We start from the raw sequence: 23,185 nt of genomic DNA on the forward strand, positions 1-23,185 counted from the left end.
GATCGCGAGCAGATATGCAAAGGGAGAAGAAAGTGTGAGCTGCAGTTGGAAGCTGTGCTGGAAAACCCTTTAAATATTTTTCATGTCGTTGTGGAAATTGAGGATGTTAATGATAATGCTCCTCAATTCGAGAAGAAAGAAACGCGTTTAGAAATCTTAGAAACTGTGGCGGTTGGTACACGAATACCCCTTGAGCCTGCCACTGACCCCGACATAAATTTGAATTCAGTTAAAGATTACCAGATAAACTCCAACCCTTATTTCTCGTTAATGGTTAGAGTTAATCCTGATGGTGGCAAAACCCCAGAGTTGTCTCTGGAGAAACTCCTAGATAGGGAAGAACAGAGGTCTCATCGCTTGATACTAACTGCCTTGGATGGAGGGGACCCACCCCGGAGTGCCACCACTCAGATAGAAATATCTGTAAAGGACATCAATGACAACCCTCCAGTGTTTAGCAAAGAGGAATATCAGGTCAGTGTTAGTGAAAATCTGTCCCCAGGATCATCTGTGTTGCAAGTGACAGCCACTGATGAGGATGAGGGCGTCAATGCTGAGATACGTTACTACTTTCGGAGCACTGCGCAGAGCACAAGACACGTGTTCTCACTGGATGAGAAAACAGGAGTGATCAAGAATAACCAGTCGCTGGATTTTGAAGACATAGAGAGGTACACCATGGAAGTAGAAGCGAAGGACGGCGGTGGTCTCTCTACACGGTGTAAAATCATCATAGAAGTCCTAGATGAAAATGACAACAGTCCAGAAATCACCATCACCTCCCTTTCTGATCATATCTTGGAAAATTCTCCTCCGGGAGTGGTGGTTGTCCTCTTCAAAACGAGAGATCGGGATTTCGGAGGAAATGGGGAAGTCACGTGTGATATAGGCAAAGACCTGCCTTTCAAGATCCAGGCTTCTTCTAGGAACTACTACAAGTTAGTAACAGATGGAGCCCTAGACCGAGAGCAGAGCCCACAGTACAATGTCACCATCACCGCCACGGACAAAGGCAAGCCAGCCCTCTCTTCCAGTACAACCATCGCTCTGCACATCACTGACGTTAACGACAACGCTCCGGCTTTCCAGAAGTCTTCATACATAGTCCATGTGGCAGAGAACAATCCGCCTGGAGCCTCCATCGCTCAAGTCAGCGCCTCCGACCCAGATCTGGGGGCCAATGGTCATGTCTCCTACTCCATCATAGCCAGTGACCTGGAGCCTAAATCGCTGTGGTCCTACGTGACCGTGAATGCGCAGAGCGGAGTGGTGTTCGCACAGCGCGCCTTCGACCACGAACAGCTGCGCTCCTTCCAGTTGACACTGCAGGCGCGGGATCAGGGATCGCCCGCGCTCAGTGCCAACGTGAGCATGCGCGTGCTGGTGGGCGACCGCAACGACAACGCGCCACGCGTTTTGTATCCCGCGCTCGAGCCCGACGGTTCTGCACTCTTCGACATGGTGCCGCGCGCTGCCGAGCCCGGATACCTGGTCACCAAGGTGGTGGCGGTGGACGCAGACTCGGGACACAATGCCTGGCTGTCTTACCACGTGCTGCAGGCCAGCGATCCCGGGCTCTTCAGCCTGGGACTGCGCACGGGCGAGGTGCGCACAGCGCGTGCCTTGGGCGAAAAGGATGCTGCGCGGCAGCGCCTGTTGGTTGGTGTTCGCGATGGTGGACAGCCACCCCTCTCGGCCACCGCCACGCTACTTCTAGTATTCGCTGATAGCTTGCAGGAGGCCCTGCCAGACCTCAGTGACCGCTCACTGCCCCCTGATCCGCAAGCCGAGCTGCAGTTCTACTTGGTGGTGGCTTTGGCCTTGATTTCTGTGCTTTTCCTCCTGGCTGTGATTCTAGCCATTGCACTTCGACTGCGACACTCCTCCAGCCCCTCGGTCTGGGGCTGCTTTCAGTCTGGTCTTTGTTCTAAGGCTAGACCAGGGGTTACTCTCAACTATAGCGAGGGCACTCTACCCTATTCCTATAATCTGTGCGTTGGGCAAACGGGAAAGGCGGAGTTAAATTTTCTGAAATGTAGCGCACCTTTGCCTTCTTCTCAAGAGGTCGTTTGCGGTAGTTCTCCTGGGGCCTTAATTCCGCTTCACCTGGGAGATGATTTGACAACACATCCTGAGACTCTAACACCGGTGAGTTTCTTTCTTTTTTTTTCTTTAATAATCCTAGTTTCTCTTATTTCGTGTATAGTAACTTCATTTTCGTATCTAGGTTGACATTTGAGAACTCATTAGCTAATTACCATCTTATCTTCTCAATGGTGAAATGATGACATTTCGTTCATAATAAGTTCATCTATCCTTCGGTAGAAAATAATCATTAACAAATTGGAGATATAATCTTATAAGACTGATTGGCAAACAGTGGCAGTAAAGGTCTTGTGGCTGGAGAGGTGGGTCAAGGGAGGGTGAAGAACACTTGTTGCTCCTACAGAGGATCTGGATTCAGTTCCCAGCACCCACACTGGGCACAGGTCTCCAGGGCATAGGGAAATCTGACACCTCTCTTCCCTGGGCCCCAGGCAAGGGCACGAGGTGCATATACACATATGAGGTCCAAACGCTCATACACATAAAACAACTTTTAAGGCAGTAATCTTGGTGTTTAACCAAATAAATGAATAGCCTAGTCAAGCTCCCTACTTAAATGAATGTATGCATTGAAGTTATATGTTTCAATGTCTAAAATGCTGAAGCACGCTGAGCAATCAGAACAGGTGCTCCTTGCCAGGAAACCCTTGGCTGTCAATTCTTTCTGCCCCCTTTTGAAGGTTCCATTTACCTTTTCTGTCCACCTGGGAGCACTTGGGGAGGTGACTGCGACATCAGCGAACGGTCTTCCAGCTTCTGCTCAGGCTCAGATGCGATGCTTGAGAGGTGGCTTGATGTTTTGTTCATAGCTCCAAGGTTTTGTGGTCCCCAAAAGTCAACACAACTGCCCTGGAGGGGCATTCTCCTCGACTTCTGGTTCTTCTGCCTTTCCCCGTCCTATTATCCATCCCTTTTTCTTAGAACTGCTTCTGTGCCTTTTCTCAGTCTCTTCCTCTACATTGAAAGAAACGATTTCCAAGAAAACTGAGAGATTCTCTTGCCTTTTTCCTTTCTGTATGTTTGGGATTTAAGATCTTTGAAAGAAAAAAAAAATTATCGTTGGGCCTGGCCAGTGCCTACCTAGAATTCCAATGCTCAGGGGACAAGACCCTGGCCTTTCAAAACTGTAACAAAATATTTGGAGAGTGATGACATGTTGACTGAAACACTTACAAACAACCTGTTTACAATATGAAAAAAGTGAGCCTGTGGCCCCTTCCTGGTGTGGGTGGGCAGGCTAAACTCTAAATGCATACAAAAGAAAGTTCACCTCTTCACACTTCCTGGTAAACTGCCTAGGCGAAGACACTGTTAATATTTGTATCAATGCTCTGATGAAATAGGACACTTGGCATAGAAACGTGCTTATTCAAAACTGTACAGCAGGGTTGGGGTTTAGCTCAAGTGTAGAGCACTTGCCTCACATCGTTTGATTTCCTACACTGAAAAAAAAAGTTCACATCACCAGATCTTTGGTTTTGTTTCAGGTTTGTGCCTGAAATCCTTGTACTGTTTGTCTTCCAATTGCAATACATTTTAGTGGGCAACTGTAGGATTTGCTCCTTTTACTTTCTAATTATTTGATGAGTTCATTTCTAAATAGCCTAATTAAAATTTCAAAGCCGGGCGTGGTGGCGCATGCCTATAATCCCAGCACTTGGGAGGCAGAGGCAGGAGGATTTCTGAGTTCGAGGCCAGCCTGGTCTACAGAGTGAGTTCCAGGACAGCCAAGGCTACACAGAGAAACCCTGTCTTGAAAAAAACAAAACAAAACAAAAAACAACAAAAACAAAGCAAAACAAAAAAAACACAAAACAAAACAAAAAAGATTAAAATTTCAAAAAAAATCCTATATAAGAAAAAGTACATCTTTTCAAAATGTCAAGGATTAATATCACACACAGCGACCAGAAGACCAGCCTCTTACAGGATTCTAAACGAAACAACAATCAAATTAAAGGAAGCTAAAATCATCTTTCAAAGTGAATTTTATCAAAAGAAATATACCTGTCTCCATGTGAATGAATACCAAAGTTGTAAGATTTTTCAATACAAAATAAATATTACTATGTTTTAAGTGGGTGTGCTTCTGTTGAAAATAAAATGCAAATATGATCAATTTAGCTTATTATACCTCCAATAAGAAACCTTGAGAAGGGCTCTGATGCAGCTCACTGTTGGAGCTCTTGCCTGCGTAAATGTGAAGCCCTGCTTTCAATCTCACGCCCTTTCCAAAAACAAAACAAAACAAAACAGAGAAACCGAAGGAAATTAAAGTAAATTAAAATAATTCAACAGAAAAATGCATTTGCTGAAATATTGTAGTGGGTGCAGTAACTTCTTCCGACTCTGAGCGCCGCTGTTCACCTACGAGGAGCAAAAAGCCACTGGAGCACAGTTGGGATTCTCAGGGTCCAAAAGCTTAAAGCCTCACAGTTCCGGCAAACCGGCTCCTGGGCTGCAACGAAAATCACTCCGCACTTTAAGGTGCTTCAGCTGCGGGAGACTCCAGGGGTCACAGAAAGAAGAAAAGAACCGGGTGAAACACACTGCGCGCCTGGCGGATCGGGAAGAGCTTTGAGAGAATTCCGTAGTCAGAAGACAATGGCCGCTCAAAGGAATCTCTCAGAGCGCACCAAACTGGTTCTCCTTTTCCTATGGATGTCCTGGGAATCCGCAGCTCGGCAGATCCGCTACTCCGTTCCTGAGGAATTAGAGAAAGGCTCCTTCGTGGGCAACATCTCCAAGGACCTAGGGCTGGAGCCCCGCCAGCTAGCGGAACGCGGGGTCCGCATCATCTCCAGAGGTAGGTCGCAGCTTTTCTCTCTGAACCCGCGAGGCGGCAGCTTAGTCACCGCGGGCAGGATAGACCGGGAGGAGCTGTGCGCCCAGAGCGCGCCCTGTCTCGTCAGCTTTAACATCCTTGTTGAAGATATGGTGAAACTTTTCGGGATAGAAATAGAGGTAACAGATGTCAATGACAATGCGCCAAAATTCCAAGCAGAAACTCTAGATGTGAAAATTAATGAAAATGTCGCCCCAGGAATGCGTTTTCCTCTCCCGCAAGCTATTGATCCGGATGTGGGCGTGAACTCTCTGCAGAGCTACAAGCTCAGCCCCAATAAGCACTTCTCCCTAGTCGTTCAGAGCGGTGCTAAGGGCGTCAAGTACCCGGAGCTAGTGCTGGAACACGCCCTAGATCGTGAGGAAGAGGCGATTCACCACCTGGTCCTCGTGGCCTCTGACGGAGGAAACCCTCCCAGATCAGGCACTGTCCTCATCACTGTGACCGTCTTTGATGCAAATGACAATGCTCCAGTCTTCACCTCCACTGAATACCGCGTGAACATTCCAGAGAACCTGCCTGTGGGCACCCAACTGCTAAAGGTAACCGCCACCGACAAAGACGAAGGCGCCAATGGAGAAGTGACATACGCATTCCAAAAATCACTGGTCACAGAATTGTCCAAATTCCAACTAGACAAAAATACCGGCGAAATAAAAATATCTGAAAATCTAGATTATGAAGAAATGAGTTTCTATGAAATAGAAATCCAAGCTGAAGATGGAGGGGCCTATCTTGCAACTGCGAAGGTGCTGATTACAGTAGAAGATGTAAATGACAACAGTCCTGAGGTGACCATCACATCTCTCTTCAGTCCAGTGACAGAAGATTCGCCGGTGGGAACTGTCGTAGCCCTATTAAACGTCCACGATTTAGACTCCGGGCAGAATGGAGAGGTAACCTGTTCCATGTCAGGGAATCTTCCGTTTAAATTAGAAAAGTCCATTGACAGTTACTATAGGCTAGTGACACAAAGAGCCCTTGATCGGGAACAGGTACCCGCTTACAACATCACAGTAACAGCCACTGATGGGGGAAACCCACCTTTGTCAACCAAAGCTGACTTCACTCTGCAAGTGGCAGATATCAACGACAACCCACCTACCTTCTCTCGTCCATCCTACTTTACCTACATCCCAGAGAACAATCCCAGAGGCGCCTCCATCTTCTCAGTGACTGCCCTCGATCCAGACAGCAAAGAGAACGCCCAGATCCTTTACTCCCTGGCTGAAGACACCATTGAGGGGGCACCACTTTCTTCCTACATATCCATCAACTCAGACACTGGCATCCTGTATGCGCTCTGGTCCTTTGACTATGAGCAGCTTCGTGAACTGCAGGTACAGGTGACTGCCAGCGACAGCGGAAAGCCTCCCCTCCACAGCAATGTGTCCTTGACCCTGTTCGTGCTGGATCAAAATGACAACTCTCCAGAAATCTTGTACCCCACCATGCCCACCGACGGCTCCACTGGGGTAGAGCTTGCTCCCCGCTCAGCAGAGCTGGGCTATCTGGTGACGAAGGTGGTGGCAGTGGACAGAGACTCAGGACAGAATGCCTGGCTGTCCTATCGCCTACTCAAGGCCAGTGAACCAGGGCTCTTCACTGTAGGGCTGCACACTGGTGAGGTGCGCACAGCCCGAGCCCTGATGGAAAGAGATGCTCTCAAGCAGAGTCTAGTGGTGGCTGTGCAGGACCACGGCCAGCCTCCTCTCTCCGCAACGGTCACTTTGACTGTTGCGGTAGCTGACAGCATCCCTGATGTCCTGGCAGACTTGGGCAACCTGGAGCCACCACAGGACTCTGAGGCCTCAAACCTCACACTCTACCTAGTAGTGGCAGTGGCAGCTGTTTCTTGCGTCTTTCTCGCCTTCGTCATTGTGTTGTTGGCACTCAAACTCCGGCGCTGGCACAAGTCTCACGTGCTGCAGTCTTCGAGAGATGGATTGGCTGGCGTGCCTGCCTCTCACTATGTGGGCGTGGACGGGGTGCGCGCTTTCTTGCAGACCTATTCGCACGAGGTTTCCCTCACTGCTGATTCCCGGAAGAGTCATCTGATCTTCCCACAGCCTAACTACGCAGACACGCTCATCAGCCAGGAGAGCTGTGAGAAAAAAGAACCTTTGTCTTTGTTAGATGATCCCAAGTGTCCTGTAGAAGACGCTCCTTTAGTGCCAGTGAGTTCTGATTTTACTTTTTCTTTAAACAATTACGAGCCGATTTACCGTTGTGCTTGAGCCCAAATGCTGGAAATGGTAGATTCTACTTTAAAATCACTTCTCACGGTTCCAGGTTCCAGCTTGCCTCTTGCTAAAACATTAGCGAGTAGAATCTGCTAGTTAAGACTGAACTGGGAACTGTGGTGAAAACCACCTAGGTTGCCCTAGGGTTGTATGAGTAGCTTTTGCAGAACCTTGTGTTTTATTGCTGAGTACAACATGGATGCTCCCTACAAGGGAACGTCGTGTGGAAGTGTCAGTTGATTTATGTGTCCTCGCTGACCACATGCTGCAACCCTGCCACTTTAGCAGACCTGAGCTCTTTTGAAGGCAAGTCTGTTAAAATTAAGTAAATGTCAGAAACAAATGCATTGGCCCCGACAGACACACAAGCTAAATCTAAGGCTGTTCGTTGGTGTTCTTTAAGGACAAAACAATATGTCTTTTCGAGTACATTCTTTTCAAACAATAACTGAATATACGCTTTAGATATTTGAAGTTTTCATTAATATCCAACCAACAATTCATAACTATGTGCTTAGAATCTTTATAAACATAATCATGCCCATTAGCCCAGCGGCATTCCTTCTGCATATGATTATGTGGCATCTTACTATACAGCCTTTTAATTTCACTTTTCTTGCCTGATGATGATTCCAAGAATTTATGCAATGTTAAATGGAGAATTTTTGTTCTCTTTGTCTTATTTTTCTCCAAAATTATACACGCCATCGATTAAAGCTAAAATGTAAATATGGGTTGGGGTGGATAGCATTGCTCACATTCCCAGGAACAAAAGCTAATCGCGTGGTGAGGCTAACCACGTGATGAGGCTAACCACGTGGTGAGGCTAACCACGTGATGAGGCTAACCACGTGATGAGGATGTTCTCTCTCTAATGTAGAAGAAAACTCAGCCAGCAGAATCTCAAGTGCTGTGACAGAGCTTTACAATAAACTAAGAGGGGGGAGGGGAGGGGAGGGGAGGGGAGGGGGAGGATGTTTTTCAGAGGGGAAACCAGGAAAGGGGATAACATTTGAAATGTAAATAAAGAACATATCCAATAAAAAAGAAAAAAAAGAAAAGAAAAGAAGAGCTAAGAGCAAAGAAAGAATTGCCAGCTCATCAGAAGGTCTGAATTCAAGCAAAGATGTTCATGAAACTCTTCTAAACAAATGGTTGGTGAAGATATTGCTGAGCACATGTAGTTCAAGAAAAATCGTGATATATTTGATTCAATCTCTGGATCTTTTATTACTCTCCAGAAGTTACTAAAATAAAGAGTACTCTACGGCGTCTCAAAATACACCTGAGTCCCTGACACTTTTGTGTCAACTCTTGGCTAGCCATAGGTCCGTGGAAGGTAAGTAAAGGCTCTGGAGTTATAATACGATTTATTCATTGAAGTCATCGTCCTACATCTTTGTCCCTCAAAAGTAATAATTATTATGTGCATATTTCAGTTCTGTTATTTGGAAAAGTGCAAGCTTCAACAGCACTCTCTTGACATTGCAAATGTTCTATTAAATTTTTGAGACCAGTCAGTGCTGAACATCCTGGATATTTGGATACAGTCAGGGTTGGATTCCAGTGTCTAAATTGGGTGCAGGGGTATTTATAACTAACGAGAGCTAGAGCTAATGGCAAATATAATTATCCTCAAAAAGAGAGATAGTCATTTCCCGTGGATGACGGACTTGGGTAACAGTGGGCCATTGGTCCTGTGGGCCTTCACTTTCTTTCATGCTTTTTAATTTGAAGGAAATACACTATCAATCTAACCAAAATGAGTATAAATGTTTATATATGAAAGAATGTTTATTAATAAAATTTTTCACTAGGGAAACAAAATCAATGAGAAAGAAAATTCAAATATTTTGGCTATCAACTTACAATTATAGAAAATAAAAGATTTCCCCCAAAATCTGAAACGCCAGACTGCAATTCCACTCAGAGCCTCTGGGCGCCGCTGTCGGCCAGTACAGCGAAAGCTCCGCTGCCCGGATCCCTCAGTCTCTAAGCTGCAATTCCCTGCGTTTGAAACAAATACATACCAAGAGGAACTCACAATCACACACACTAAGACACCGATTCTCAGCACAAAACTGGGGTCCTGCTGTCCCTGGCCAAACGGACCTCCACCCTCGTAGGCTGCACTCTCTCCTACTGTGAAGATCTGAAGACCTGAGTCAGCAATGGGAGGGAGCAGCGCGCGGAGGAAGCGCCCCGGCCGCCCGCAGGTACTGTTTACCCTGCTGCTGCCTTTGTTCTGTCCCGCGCTGGGCCAGCCGGTCCGCTACTCCATCCCCGAGGAGCTGGACCGCGGGTCGGTGGTGGGGAAGCTCGCCAAGGACCTGGGGCTCAGTGTCCTGGAAGTGTCGGCTCGGAAGCTGCGGGTCAGCGCTGAGAAGCTGCACTTCAGCGTGGATTCGGAGAGCGGGGACNTACTGGTGAAGGACCGCATAGATCGCGAGCAGATATGCAAAGGGAGAAGAAAGTGTGAGCTGCAGTTGGAAGCTGTGCTGGAAAACCCTTTAAATATTTTTCATGTCGTTGTGGAGATTGAGGATGTTAATGATCACGCTCCTCAATTTCCAAAAGATGAAATAAACCTAGAGATAAGTGAATCCGTCAGCCCAGGGGCGAGAACAATTCTGGAGTCAGCAAAAGATCCTGATATTGGTATGAATTCTCTAAGTAAATACCAGTTAAGTCCTAACGACTACTTCTTATTGTTGGTGAAAGACAATCCGGATGGTAGCAAATACCCAGAATTAGAATTGCAAAAGATGCTGGACCGAGAAGCAGAGAGCACACACCACCTGGTGCTGACTGCTGTAGACGGTGGAGACCCGCCCCGTACTGGTACTGCTCAGCTCCGAATCCGAGTGATGGACGCCAATGATAACCCCCCAGTGTTCAGCCAAGACGTGTACAGAGTCCGCCTTCCAGAAGACTTGCCTACAGGAACGACCATCCTAAGGCTAAAGGCAATGGATCAGGACGAGGGTATCAACGCAGAGTTCACGTATTCCTTCCTGGGTGTGGCTAACAAAGCCCAGCACGAGTTCTCTCTGGATCCCATAACAGGAGATATTGTAACTCGCCAGTCGTTGGATTTTGAAGAAGTAGAACAATATACGATTGATGTGGAGGCAAAGGACCGAGGATCTCTTTCTTCACAGTGTAAAGTAATTATAGAGGTTCTAGACGAGAACGACAACCGCCCAGAAATAATCATCACTTCTCTCTCTGATCAGATTTCGGAGGATTCCTCTTCCGGAACTGTTGTGGCCCTCTTCAAGGTACGGGATCGAGATTCTGGGGAAAACGCAGAAGTCATGTGCAGTTTAAGCGGAAACAATCCATTTAAGATTCATTCTTCTTCCAACAATTACTTCAAGTTAGTAACAGATAGCATCTTAGACCGGGAACAGACCCCAGGGTACAATGTCACTATCACAGCCACAGATAGGGGCAAGCCGCCCCTTTCCTCCAGCACAACCATCACTCTGAACGTCGCTGACGTCAACGACAATGCACCTGTTTTCCAACAGCAGGCCTACCTGATAAACGTACCAGAGAACAACCAGCCCGGTACCTCCATAACCCAAGTCAAAGCATGGGATCCAGATGTGGGATCGAATGGCCTCGTCTCCTACTCCATTATAGCCAGCGACCTAGAACCAAAAGCGCTGTCGTCCTTCGTGTCCGTGAACCAGGACAGTGGAGTAGTGTACGCGCAGCGTGCCTTTGACCATGAGCAGATTCGCTCCTTCCAGCTGACTTTACAAGCGCGAGACCAGGGATCGCCTGCGCTCAGCGCCAACGTGAGCATGCGCGTGCTGGTGGGCGACCGCAACGACAACGCGCCACGCGTGCTGTATCCCACGCTCGAGCCCGATGGCTCTGCGCTCTTCGACATGGTACCGCGTGCCGCTGAGCCTGGATACCTGGTCACCAAGGTGGTGGCTGTGGATGCAGACTCAGGACACAATGCCTGGCTGTCTTACCACGTGCTGCAGGCCAGCGATCCCGGTCTCTTCAGCCTGGGGCTGCGCACGGGCGAGGTGCGCACAGCGCGTGCCTTGAGCGACAAGGATGCAGCTCGTCAGCGCCTTCTGGTCGCTGTGCGTGATGGTGGACAGCCACCTCTGTCTGCCACTGCTACACTGCTCCTAGTTTTTGCAGACAGCCTACAAGAAGCGTTGCCAGACCTCGTCGATCATCCCATCTCCTCCGACCCTCAGAATGAGCTTCAGTTTTACCTGGTGGTGGCCTTGGCCTTGATCTCAGTGCTTTTCCTTCTCGCAGTAATTTTCGCCATTGCTTTGCGCCTGCGACAGTCTTCCAGCCCTTCATCCACTGGTTGCTTTGGGTCGGTTCTTGGTTCCAAGTCTAGACCAGTACTTCCACCCAACTACAGCGAGGGAACATTGCCCTATGCCTATAATCTGTGCGTGCCGGGAGATCAACTTAAACCAGAATTTAATTTCTTCACATCCGTTGGAGATTGTCCAGCTGCACAAGATATTCTCAACAAAGATAGCTCCTCAGCACTGTTGGCTAGTATTTTAACTCCTAGTGTTGAAGCAGACGAGAAGACCTTTAACCAGGTATTTAATGTTATGCTTTTTATATTCCGGTACGCCAACGTACTCCTATATAGAGCTACTATTTTAATGGATGGTTTGGTTTGGTTTGTTTTGTTTGAGACAGGGTCTCTCTGTATATTCCCGGTTGTTCTGGGATTAGCTGTGTAAACCAGAAGGGCCTAGAATTCATAGAGAGCCACCTGCCTCTGCTTCCCAAGAACTGGGATTAAAGGCGTGGACCACTGCACTGGGATCTATTGTAGGAGCTTTAGATCCTAATAGAAATGTAGGTCAAACTTGTGGGCATCACTGCTTTTGGAAGGGTGTGGGAGTGTGCTATGGAAACAAAACTTGTACCTTGTGTGAACCAAAACCAGTTCTATCCAGCATGCACAAAAGGTTTGAGGTGCTGAAATACTCTACTATCCAATCATATTTAATTCTTTGTTTTGTTTTATGAGACAGGGTTTCTCTGTGTCGCCCTGGCTGTCCTGGAACTCACTCTGTAGACCAGGCTGGCCAGAAATCCGCCAACTGCTGGGATTAAAGATGTGTGCCACCACTGCCCGGCCCATATTTAATTCTTAAGGTGTTTTTCTTTTCTTTTCTTTTCTCTTCTTTTCTTTTTTTCCTTTCTTTCCTTTTCTTTCTTTTGTTCTTTTTTTTTTAAATTTGAGCATGTAGTGTGCTCTAGGTCTTGCTTCAATTACCAATTAATTCTCTCCTCCTCCTGACTAAAAATCTCACGTCAATTTTTCATTAAAATACCTTCCAGTTTTGGATATGCCTTACAGGCAGATTTTATTATGTTTTAAATGATAACCATAATACTATTCAAATTTTGAATGGAACATTCCGTCGTTATCATACTCATTAAAAATAACTCGTTAAGAATAAAAGCAATGTTGGTGGGAACTGGAGAGATGGGTTAGTGGTTAAGAGCGCCATTACTCTTTGAGAGGACCCACGTTCGGTTCCCAGCACCCGTGACTGGCAGCTTACTACTGCGATAACTCCAGCTCCACCTTCTTCTGGACTTCACATGAACCCATACTTGCCTGTGCACATACTCACAAAGACACATGCATATACTCATAATTAAACTAATAAGATAAAACCTTGAATAAAAAGTAGTAAGAATAATAGCCATGAATCCTACCTGAGGATTTCGTCTGGGCCATGCTGGCTTCTCATTCAAAAACGCGGCGTCTCTACAGTTAGTAAAACCAGCTGGAATCACAACTAACCTGTGTATTTTAAGTCCCAGTGTTATTTTGAAACGTTTTTTAATTAAACAAATCCATTTAATAACTACCCTTTTCATAAGTTCTCTTGGTAAATTTTACATCACATCACATAGCTGTTGTTTGCTGTTGTCGGCTTCACAAATGTTAGGCTCCACGGAAAAGGTGAGTGTGACAGTTTTCTCCGCAACAGACACCGGGTTTTTATTAGTGTTGCAATAATAAGATTGGGCTCTAGGCGCCGCTGTTGACCAATCGGGGAACGGGAGGACAAAGCTATTGAGTACTTCTCCCGAACCTCTACCACACAAAGCCGAAAAAGGGATGGATACTCACGCATCTCAACTCTGGAAGTAAAAACACCTCCGTTCGCTTTGGATTATGTTTTGGATGCGGGATACCTGGAACCTCGTAGACACAAAAGCTGACTCGGAAAAAATAAATAAAAAATAAACCGGCGCAAGACCCTCACGGAATAACGCTCACACCCAGCCATGGCGAATCAGTCTCAGCGCCTGGACCGCCGCGCGCTGATCCCGCTGTGCATTTTCCTGGGGACCTTGCTGACCTTTGGGACAGGACAGATCCGATACTCGGTTCCAGAAGAAACAGATAAAGGCTTCTTCGTAGGCAACATCTCTAAAGACCTGGGGCTGGAGCCCTGGGAGGTCGCGGAACGTGGAGTCCGCATCATCTCCAGGGGACAATCGCGGCTTTTCTCTCTGAATCCGCGAGGCGGCAGCTTGGTCACTGCAGGTAGGATCGACCGTGAAGAGCTATGTGATACGATGCCCTCCTGCTTGCTGAATTTGGAAATTCTCGTGGAGGAAACCCTGAAGATTTACGGAGTTGAGGTGGAAGTACTGGACATTAACGATAACGCTCCCAGCTTCCAGGAAGAGGAAATAGAGATCAAAGTCAGCGAGCATACCAGTCCTGGGTCGCGATTTCCGCTTCCTAGCGCTAGGGATCCAGATGCAGGGATGAACTCCCTGCAGAGCTTCCAGCTCAGCCCAAGCAGTTATTTCTCCTTGCAGGTGAGAGGCGGGACTGATGGGGACAAGAATCCAGAGCTAGTGCTGGAGGAAGGTCTGGACCGGGAGAAAGAGGCATCTCACCACCTCCTCCTCACAGCCTTAGATGGGGGAGATCCCGTCCGCAAGGGCACGGTTCCCATTCGCGTGGTGGTCCTCGACGTCAATGACCACATCCCAAAATTTACACAGTCTGTGTATAGAGTGAGTATTCCTGAAAACCTCAGCTCCGGGACGCGGGTAATCGTGGTAAATGCCTCAGACCCAGATGAGGGGATCAACGGGGAAGTGATGTACTCTTTCCGGAAAAAGCAAAGCAAAGCTTCTGAAATATTTCAACTGAAGTCTCAAACTGGAGAAGTTCTAGTCGGAAAGCCTCTGGATTTTGAAAAATACAGATTCTATGAGATGGAAATTCAAGGCCAGGATGGTGGAGGGCTGCTTAGCACCACCACGTTGTTGATTACGGTTGAAGATGTGAATGATAACGCTCCAGAGATAACTGTCACCTCTGCCAGTAACTCAGTGCCGGAAAATTCTCCTTCGGGCACAGTAATTGCTCTTCTAAACGTTCAAGATCAAGATTCTGGAGAAAATGGTCAGGTCTCTTGCTTCATTCCTAGTGGTCTTCCTTTTAAGTTAGAAAAGACGTATGGAAATTATTATAAATTGATAACAAATAGTGAACTGGACCGGGAGCAGGTGGAGAGCTACAATATTACATTGATCGCCAAAGATCAGGGCAGTCCACCGTTGTCTACAGAAACTCACCTCCTGCTCAAAGTGGCAGATGCCAACGACAACCCTCCAGTTTTCTCTAGCTCCTCTTACTCGGCCTACATTCCTGAAAACAACCCCAGAGGCTCTTCTATCTTCTCGGTGACCGCCATTGATAGGGATAGCAGTGAAAATGCCCAGGTCACTTACTCTCTGGCTGAATACACCATCCAGGGAACACCTCTATCCTCTTATGTTTCTATCAATTCAGACACGGGTGTGCTGTATGCCCTGCAATCCTTCGACTATGAGCAATTCCAGACCTTACAACTGGGAGTGACCGCTAGTGATAATGGCGACCCACCATTAAGCAGCAATATTTCGCTGACCCTTTTCGTGCTGGACCAGAATGACAACACTCCAGAGATTTTATACCCCTCTCTCCCTACTGATGGTTCCACTGGTGTGGAATTAGCACCTCGCTCCGCAGAGCCGGGTTATTTAGTGACCAAGGTGGTGGCTGTGGACAGAGACTCCGGGCAGAACGCCTGGCTGTCCTATCGCCTGCTCAAAGCCAGCGAGCCAGGACTCTTCTCCGTGGGGCTGCACACGGGGGAGGTACGCACGGCCCGAGCCATGATGGACAAAGATGCTCTCAAACAGAGCCTCGTGGTAACTGTGCAAGACCACGGCCAGCCTCCTCTCTCCGCCACTGTCAGGCTCACAGTGGCGGTGGCTGACAGCATTCCAGAGGTTCTGGAGGACTTGGTTAGTCTGGAGTCTCCCGCCAACCCGGATGAGTCAGGCCTCACCCTCTACCTAGTGGTGGCCATCACTGCAGTCTCCTGCATCTTCCTCATCTTTGTCATGGTACTGCTGGCTCTCAGGCTTAGGCGCTGGCACTCATCACGTCTGCTCCAGGCTGCCAGCGGATTGGCTGGTGTGCCTCCTTCGCACTTTGTGGGCGTGGACGGGATGCGCGCTTTCCTCCAGACCTATTCCCACGAAGTTTCGCTCACTGCAGACTCAAGGAAGAGTCACCTCATCTTCCCGCAGCCCAACTATGCAGACACGCTCCTCAGCCAGGAGAGCTGTGGGAAAAGCGAGCCTCTCCTGATAACTGAAGACTCAACTACGGTTTTAGGCAAATGTGAGCCGACAGATATTCAGGTGAGAGAGAAATGTCTTTGTCTCCCAATTGTTCCTGTTTTGGCACAAGTCTTGAAGGGACTTTTGTTGAGCTGGGTATGAAAATTAGGCTTGAGTGAGTGAAATTGGTCCATACATATTAGAACACTACCCGTTGGTTTGCATAACTTACAACATCAACAGATTAACATTTCTTTTCAGAAGAGCTTTGTCAATGTCAAGTTTTGGTAGTTGCGTCTTTTCTTTCGATTTTGAAGGACTATATCGATTATCTTTGCTTGCTTTGTAATGAGTTAGCTTCAATGTTGTTTGTCTATCGTGATTGGTGGCTATCCATGCAAACTAATCATGATTCAATTTGATGATGCACAAACGTAATTTAATTTCAATTTCACAGCATCTCTATAGTCTACCACGATTTGCTTCTAATGTTTAAATTGAATTCAAGTCTGTAGCACGCCCTCTGCAGCTTTTCCTCATTTACTTACACTCGGCTTGTAATGAACTTTTCTTCGAAGCATGGATCAGTTCTGTTTTGCTTTTTGATGGCCGATGGAATATTTAGATCCTGTTGACTATTTCGACTTTGTAACAATGCTTTATCCTATCAAAATTTGGCAAGGTTTTAGTAGGAAGAGGACATGCAGGACCATTTTTTTTCTTATCCTTTCTATCCATTCCTACTGTGAACTCACTACATTGTTCTGAAGAATAACCAGACTGTTGAGTTGTTGTTGCTTCCTTTTATTCTTTTACTGTAGTACCCTGTAGAATGTTTTTTATTTTTCCTGGTTTTTTTCTTTTTCTTTTCTTGTTCTTTTTAATTTTCCTTTCCTTCTCTCTCTCTCTCTCTCTCTCTCTCTCTCTCTCTCTCTCTCTCTCTATATATATATATATATATATATATATATATATATATATATTTGTAAATCTCTGAACTTAGCTTTTGCTTTCAGCCAGTATTTTCCTGAACTAACATATCTCAATTAATTTAGCCACACGACTTAGTGTACTGTGCCACACATCAAAGCTAATGCTGGCTCATGATACCACTAGAAACGATGCTGTGAACAGCTTGATTTTTGCTGTTTGATCATACTTGTTGTTGACAGCACACTCCTGCACACTAGTTCTCTTCCTTCAGTTGATGGACCTGATCGTGGTTTGTAAATCTGAATTTTGATTGTTAGGTATTCTTGACATGTGTATCCCACAGTTTCAACTCTGTTTCCTCTTAATGTACATTAATCTCAGTCATGAGTGTCAATATTCTGTCTCTGTTTGTGTCTCTCTCTGTCTGTCTCTGTCTCTTTCTATCTTGCCCTGTATCTCTGTCTCTTCTCTATCTCTTCTATATCTCTGTCTCTCTGTCTCTGTCTCTGTGTGTGTGTGTGTGTGTGTGTGTGTGTATGTGTCTTTGTTTTTGTTTCTCTATTTCTGTCTATCTCTGTCTGTCTCTCCTTATCTTATTCCTATAACTCTATAAATAGCACCAAAGTCCAGCACATTCGTTGTTTCATTGTCTAATGGCTCATCATTCTCAATGAAATGCCTGTATTGGAAATATTATTTTCATTAGAAATTGAACTTCCTCAAGGTTTTATTTGCTAAATCAAGTGACAAACTAACGGTGTGAAAACTGCAGAAGAATATAGTACCCATACTTAATCTAATCTCACATCTAGCTGTTTCCTTCAGATTGAAATATTCTCTCTTGGACAGAGAAGGGAAACTGTTGAAAGCAGGGAAGTTCACAAACTTCATTCACAAAGCATAGGAGGATAAGAGCGTTTCAAGATTCAAGATTGTATAAGCAATAAAAGATTGCTAAAAGAGAGCAGACACACCAGTGTAGCTTGCTAAGTATTAGACAGCTATAGACAGCTATGCAGAGTTCATGAGTTGTCACAGCTCTAAGCAGAGCTTTTTCTTGATACAGCTACCCTTCAGTCACCCATGATCCCACAAGAAACACCTCCTCATCCATGCTACTACTCTTGCCCTCAGTTAACTCATCAGTTCATCACCATCATCTCTCTCTCTCTCTCTCTCTCTCTCTCTCTCTCTCTCTCTCCCTCACATTGAATATAACCCCTTTTCACCCATTGATGTGATCTTACGTGAACAGACATTTGCTCACATCTCTCTGTTGTGTTATCATGCTCCTTGGCAGTGCTTTGACATTTCTCTATCAGGAAAGAGTCCATTTTCTACTCATTAAACATCATCTATCCTAATNTTTTCCTTTCCTTCTCTCTCTCTCTCTCTCTCTCTCTCTCTCTCTCTCTCTCTCTCTTCTTTCTTTCTTTCTTTCGTTCTTTTTGTTTTTTGTTTTTTGAGACAGGGTTTTTCTGTATAGCCCTGGCTGTCCTGGAACTCTGTAGACCAGGCTGGCCTCGAACTCAGAAATCTGCCTGTCTCTGCCTCCCAAGTGCTGGGATTAAAGGCATGCACCACCACTACTCGGCTCAAATGCTTTTCAATGTAACAAATTCATGCTTGGAAATGATTTTTATCCCATGCTTCTCAGTGAGTTTCGAATTCAAATGTGTTTATGTGATTTGCAAAAAGTTAGAGATTGGAGTGGGTTTTTGCATTGTATAAGTGATTAATTTAAGGGCTTGGATACAGGCCAGTGATCATGTGCTTGGCATGTGCATGACCCTTGGTGCAATCCTTAGCATTCTTGGGGGACAAAGACTGACTTTTCGTGTAGTTGTCTGTCCCTGTAATAACCTTCTTCTTCCTCTTCTTCTTCTTCCTTCTTCTTCTTCCTTCTTCTTCTTCTTCTTCTTCTTCTTCTTCTTCTTCTTCTTCTTCTTCTTCTTCTTCTTCTTCTCCTCCTCCTCCTCCTCCTCCTCCTCCTTCTTCCTTCTTCCTTTTTCTTCCTCCTTCTTCTTCTTCCTTCTTCCTCTTCTCCTTCCTTCACTTTCGCCTTCTTCTTCTTCTTCTTCTTCTTCTTCTTCTTCTTCTTCTTCTTCTTCTTCTTCTTCTTCTTCTTCTTCTTCTCCCTCTTCTTCAACAGAAATCTAGCAGCTTAGATACTTTTTTTCTTTCCTTAAGTTAATTTTGCACTACATTTATTTAAGCATAGCCAATTGTGGTAATCAGAAAGAAAAAGCTTGCTATTGAAGCCTCAATACATATCCAATAGTGTGCATGTCATCTGAAGCAAAGAAAAACAAGGAAAAGAGACTTATGAAGATTTGACCACAGGAATCACCTTCATAATCAAACTCCACATCCTTGTGTCACATCTAGAGATTTGGTTCAAATTGCTTGCATATTAATATTTCCTTTCAAGTTAACGTTTCTCATTTAGGAGTTTGATCGTAACATAATTCATTATTGATTGGGTGATTGGGAATATTTCTTTCAGTTGTTGGGAAGAGAATTCTTCCTAACAGTTGCCTAAGTTTGTCCTGAGACAAGAAAAAAAGTATTTGAATGTTTTGTGTGGTGTTTATTCTTATGAAATTCCAAACTTGCAAGAAAAAGAACTTTAAGGCGCTACACTTGAACTAGAATTAGATTATTCAAAAGACTATGAGGCATTTGATTGGTAAGGAGAGGGTGGTCTGTATTTTTAAGCATAGTCTAAACTAGTTGGAGGCTCTCGGACAAGCTCTTGAAGAAGAAAAAGAAAAGGTCGGCTCTGAAAGTTGATTCGCAAGTCATGGGCAATTCAGTTAGGATGCAACATATCGTTTAAATAAAAGGATAAAAAGAGTGGTTGAGGATTTAGCTCCGTGGTAGAGTGCTTGCTTAGCAAGTGTAAAGCCCTGGGTTTGGTCCTCAGCTCTGGAAAAAAAAATTAAAAAAAAAAAAAAGGATAAAAAGAAAATTCTCTCCCATTTCATATCATGAGATTCTTACTTAACAGTGATTGAACATTTAACAATCCTTGTGATGCATCTATATTACAACTAAAAATAACTTCTGGCATTGACGATCTTTATTCCAAATGTTCCCTAAATAGTCACTCAAAAGTGCCTCTCCTCTGCTAATTATGCATGCGTCCGACGATGTCTGGTGTCATTTCGCCACTGTCAAGTTTTCCTATACCGCGTGGTGGGGCTATTTTCCCACGTGATCTTGAGAAAAGATTTTCCTGATTCTTCCAATGTGTGTGTTTCCTTAGAAAAGACAAGCTTTTTAATCTGTTGTCACTGGGTTAATAGTTATGCTACATATCCCACCTCTGAGGAGCTTTGTTCGGTAGCAACACTGGAAAACAGTCAAATTCTAAACTCAGAAATTCCTTTGCTCCCCATATCTCAACATAGCTGTATCCCTAATCCCAATGCGAAGGGTTCTGATTGCAATTTTATAAATGGCCTCTGGGCGCCGCTGCTGTCCAATTCGCTGCAAGAGCTGACTCCATGCTCTACGGGTTGAAATTCTGTACATTCACTGGAGGCTTAAAGAGTACGGGTACTTGAATTTTCTGCTTGGTAAATCAGCAAGTAAATTAGAGACTGTGATATCCTCAAACGTGGAGCGTTTGGGTTTTCTTCCTGGTGGAAGTAATTCGCGAAGCCTCTTCCCTTCACACTGGTGCGGGAGAAGGATGGAGCGCAGCAGCGTGAAGCTAGGGAGCAGGACCCCGTGGAGGCAAGTACTCTTTCCCTTCTTGCTGCCTTTGTTCTGCACGGGGTTCTCAGAGAAAGCCCGGTACTCTATTCCGGAAGAAATGGCCATGGGTTCAGTCGTGGGAAATCTCGCTGAGGACCTGGGGCTGCCTGTTCAGGACTTACTGACACGAAACCTTAGAGTTATTGCAGAGAAACCGTATCTTTCTGTGAACCCAGAGAACGGGAATATAGTTGTGAGCGACAGAATAGACCGAGAGTTTCTCTGCTTCCAAAGCCCTCTGTGCGTCCTGCCCTTAGAGATTGTGGCAGAAAATCCCCTAAACGTTTTTCATGTCAGCGTGGTGATAGAAGATATAAATGATAACCCTCCCCGTTTCCTCCAAAATAGCATTGTTTTGCAAATCAATGAATTTGCGATTCCAGGCACTAGGTTTGGCCTGGAATCTGCCATAGATGCAGATGTAGGGCCGAACTCTCTCCAGAGTTACCAACTCAGTTTGAATGAGCACTTCTCTCTGGTGGTAAAGGACAACACTGAAGGAAAGGATGCCCCAGAATTAGTGTTGGAGAAGCCTCTGGACAGGGAAAAACAGAGCTCCCAGCTCTTGGTCCTAACCGCAGTTGATGGGGGAGAACCAGTCCTAACTGGCACTGCTCAGATTCAGATCGAAGTCACTGATGCCAATGATAACCCCCCAGTGTTCAGCCAAAGTATGTACAAAGTCAGTCTTAGAGAGAACATGCCCGCAGGCACCTCTGTGCTAACAGTGATAGCCACTGACCAGGACGAGGGTGTCAATGCAGAAGTCACCTTCTCCTTCAAATCACTAGGAGAAGATATTAGAGATAAGTTTATCCTAGATCATCAAAGTGGAGAAATTAAATCCAAAGGCCCTATTGACTTTGAAACCAAGAGAACTTACACCATGAACATAGAGGCCAAGGATGGTGGAGGCATGGCCTCAGAATGTAAAGTTGTACTAGAAATTCTTGATGAGAACGACAATGCCCCAGAAGTGGTTTTTACTTCCGTGTCCAATTCTATAACCGAAGATGCAGAACCGGGGACAGTGGTGGCTCTGTTCAAAACGTATGATAAAGATTCAGAAGAAAATGGAAGAGTGAGTTGCTTCGTAAAAGAAACGGTTCCTTTTAGGATTGAATCTTCTGCCAGCAATTACTATAAGCTTGTAACAGATGGGATCCTGGACCGGGAGCAGACTCCAGAGTACAATGTCACCATCATCGCCACTGATAAAGGCAAGCCCCCTCTCTCTTCCAGCACAAGCGTTACCCTGCATGTTGGGGATATCAATGACAACGCTCCAGTTTTCCACCAGGCCTCCTATTTGATCCAAGTGGCTGAGAACAACCCTCCTGGAGCTTCCATTGCTCAGGTCAGCGCCTTCGACCCGGATTTGGGATCCAATGGCTTCATCTCCTACTCCATCATAGCCAGCGACCTAGAGCCTAAATCACTGTGGTCCTACGTGTCCGTGAACCAGGATAGTGGCGTGGTGTTCGCGCAGCGTGCCTTCGACCACGAGCAACTGCGCTCCTTCCAGCTGACACTGCAGGCGCGCGATCAAGGATCGCCCGCGCTCAGTGCCAACGTGAGCATTCGCGTGCTGGTGGGTGACCGCAACGACAACGCGCCACGCGTGCTGTATCCCACGCTCGAGCCCGACGGCTCTGCGCTCTTCGACACGGTGCCGCGTGCTGCCGAGCCCGGATACCTGGTCACTAAGGTGGTGGCGGTGGACGCAGACTCGGGACACAATGCCTGGCTGTCTTACCACGTGCTGCAGGCCAGCGATCCCGGGCTCTTCAGCCTGGGACTGCGCACAGGCGAGGTGCGCACAGCGCGTGCCCTGGGAGATAGGGACTCAGCGCGGCAGCGCCTTCTGGTCGCTGTGCGTGATGGTGGACAGCCACCGCTCTCGGCTACAGCCACGCTGCACCTCATCTTCGCTGACAGCCTGCAGGAGGTCCTGCCAGACTTCAGAGATGAACCTTTGCTGTCTGACTCCCAGAGTGAGCTTCAGTTTTACCTGGTGGCGGCCTTGGCCTTGGTCTCAGTGCTCTTTCTTTTCGTTGTGATCCTGGCCATTGTCCTTCGCCTTCGACAGTCCCATGGTCCTGCTGTCTCAGACTGTTTTCAGTCGGGCCTCTGCTGTAAGATGAGACCAGAGGTTTCTCTCAACTACAGTGAGGGGACTCTTCCTTATTCCTACAATCTCTATGTCGCCTCCAATTGTCAAAAGACGTCTCAATTTCTTACCTTGACGCCAGAAATGGTCCCTCCGCGAGACCTTTGTACAGCAGCTTCTGTAGCAGTGAGTGTCACTGAGGAGAATGACAAGATAGTCTCAGATTCTATTGCTTCTAATCACGTGAGTTTCAATTCGCCTTTTATTCACAAGTTGTTTCGTTTTCGAAATCTTTTGGAAATATTTTATTTTATATTTGTCTGTCTGTTGGTTGGTTTACTTATTTTTTATAATATACTTAGAGGCAGGGTTTCTCAACATAGCACTACTTGTCCTGGAACTAACTGTAGACTGGGTTGACTGTGAATTCTTAGAGATCCTCCTGCCTCTGCCTCTACCACGACCGATATTCTTTACAAAGAATATCTTAGGGCACATTATACCAACAGTCTCAGTTCTTTCCTGTCTTTG

General features: G+C 46.1%; 1 protein-coding gene across 16 annotated transcripts in view; it reads left to right on the forward strand.

Moving 5' to 3' along the window:
* The window catches only part of LOC110284891 (protocadherin gamma-A4), a 182,533-nt gene that overhangs the window by 81,590 nt on the left and 77,758 nt on the right, over positions 1–23,185 (forward strand). The window contains exon 1 of one of the 16 annotated variants that reach the window (XM_021150872.2): positions 3,998–7,128. The exons of 12 other annotated variants lie outside the window; for them this stretch is intronic. In XM_021150872.2, coding sequence (XP_021006531.1) covers positions 4,711–7,128 — 2,418 coding nt within the window. In that variant the 5' untranslated portion in view covers positions 3,998–4,710. Of the gene's footprint in view, positions 1–3,997; positions 7,129–8,278; positions 11,787–12,982; positions 15,931–19,950; positions 22,898–23,185 lie in introns of those variants that run through there. 3 more of the 16 variants (XM_021150869.2, XM_029472229.1, XM_021150871.2) reach the window with 3 other exon arrangements.

This window comes from Mus caroli, chromosome 18, assembly GCF_900094665.2.
Source record: "Mus caroli chromosome 18, CAROLI_EIJ_v1.1, whole genome shotgun sequence".
NCBI classification, from domain to species: Eukaryota; Metazoa; Chordata; class Mammalia; order Rodentia; family Muridae; genus Mus; species Mus caroli.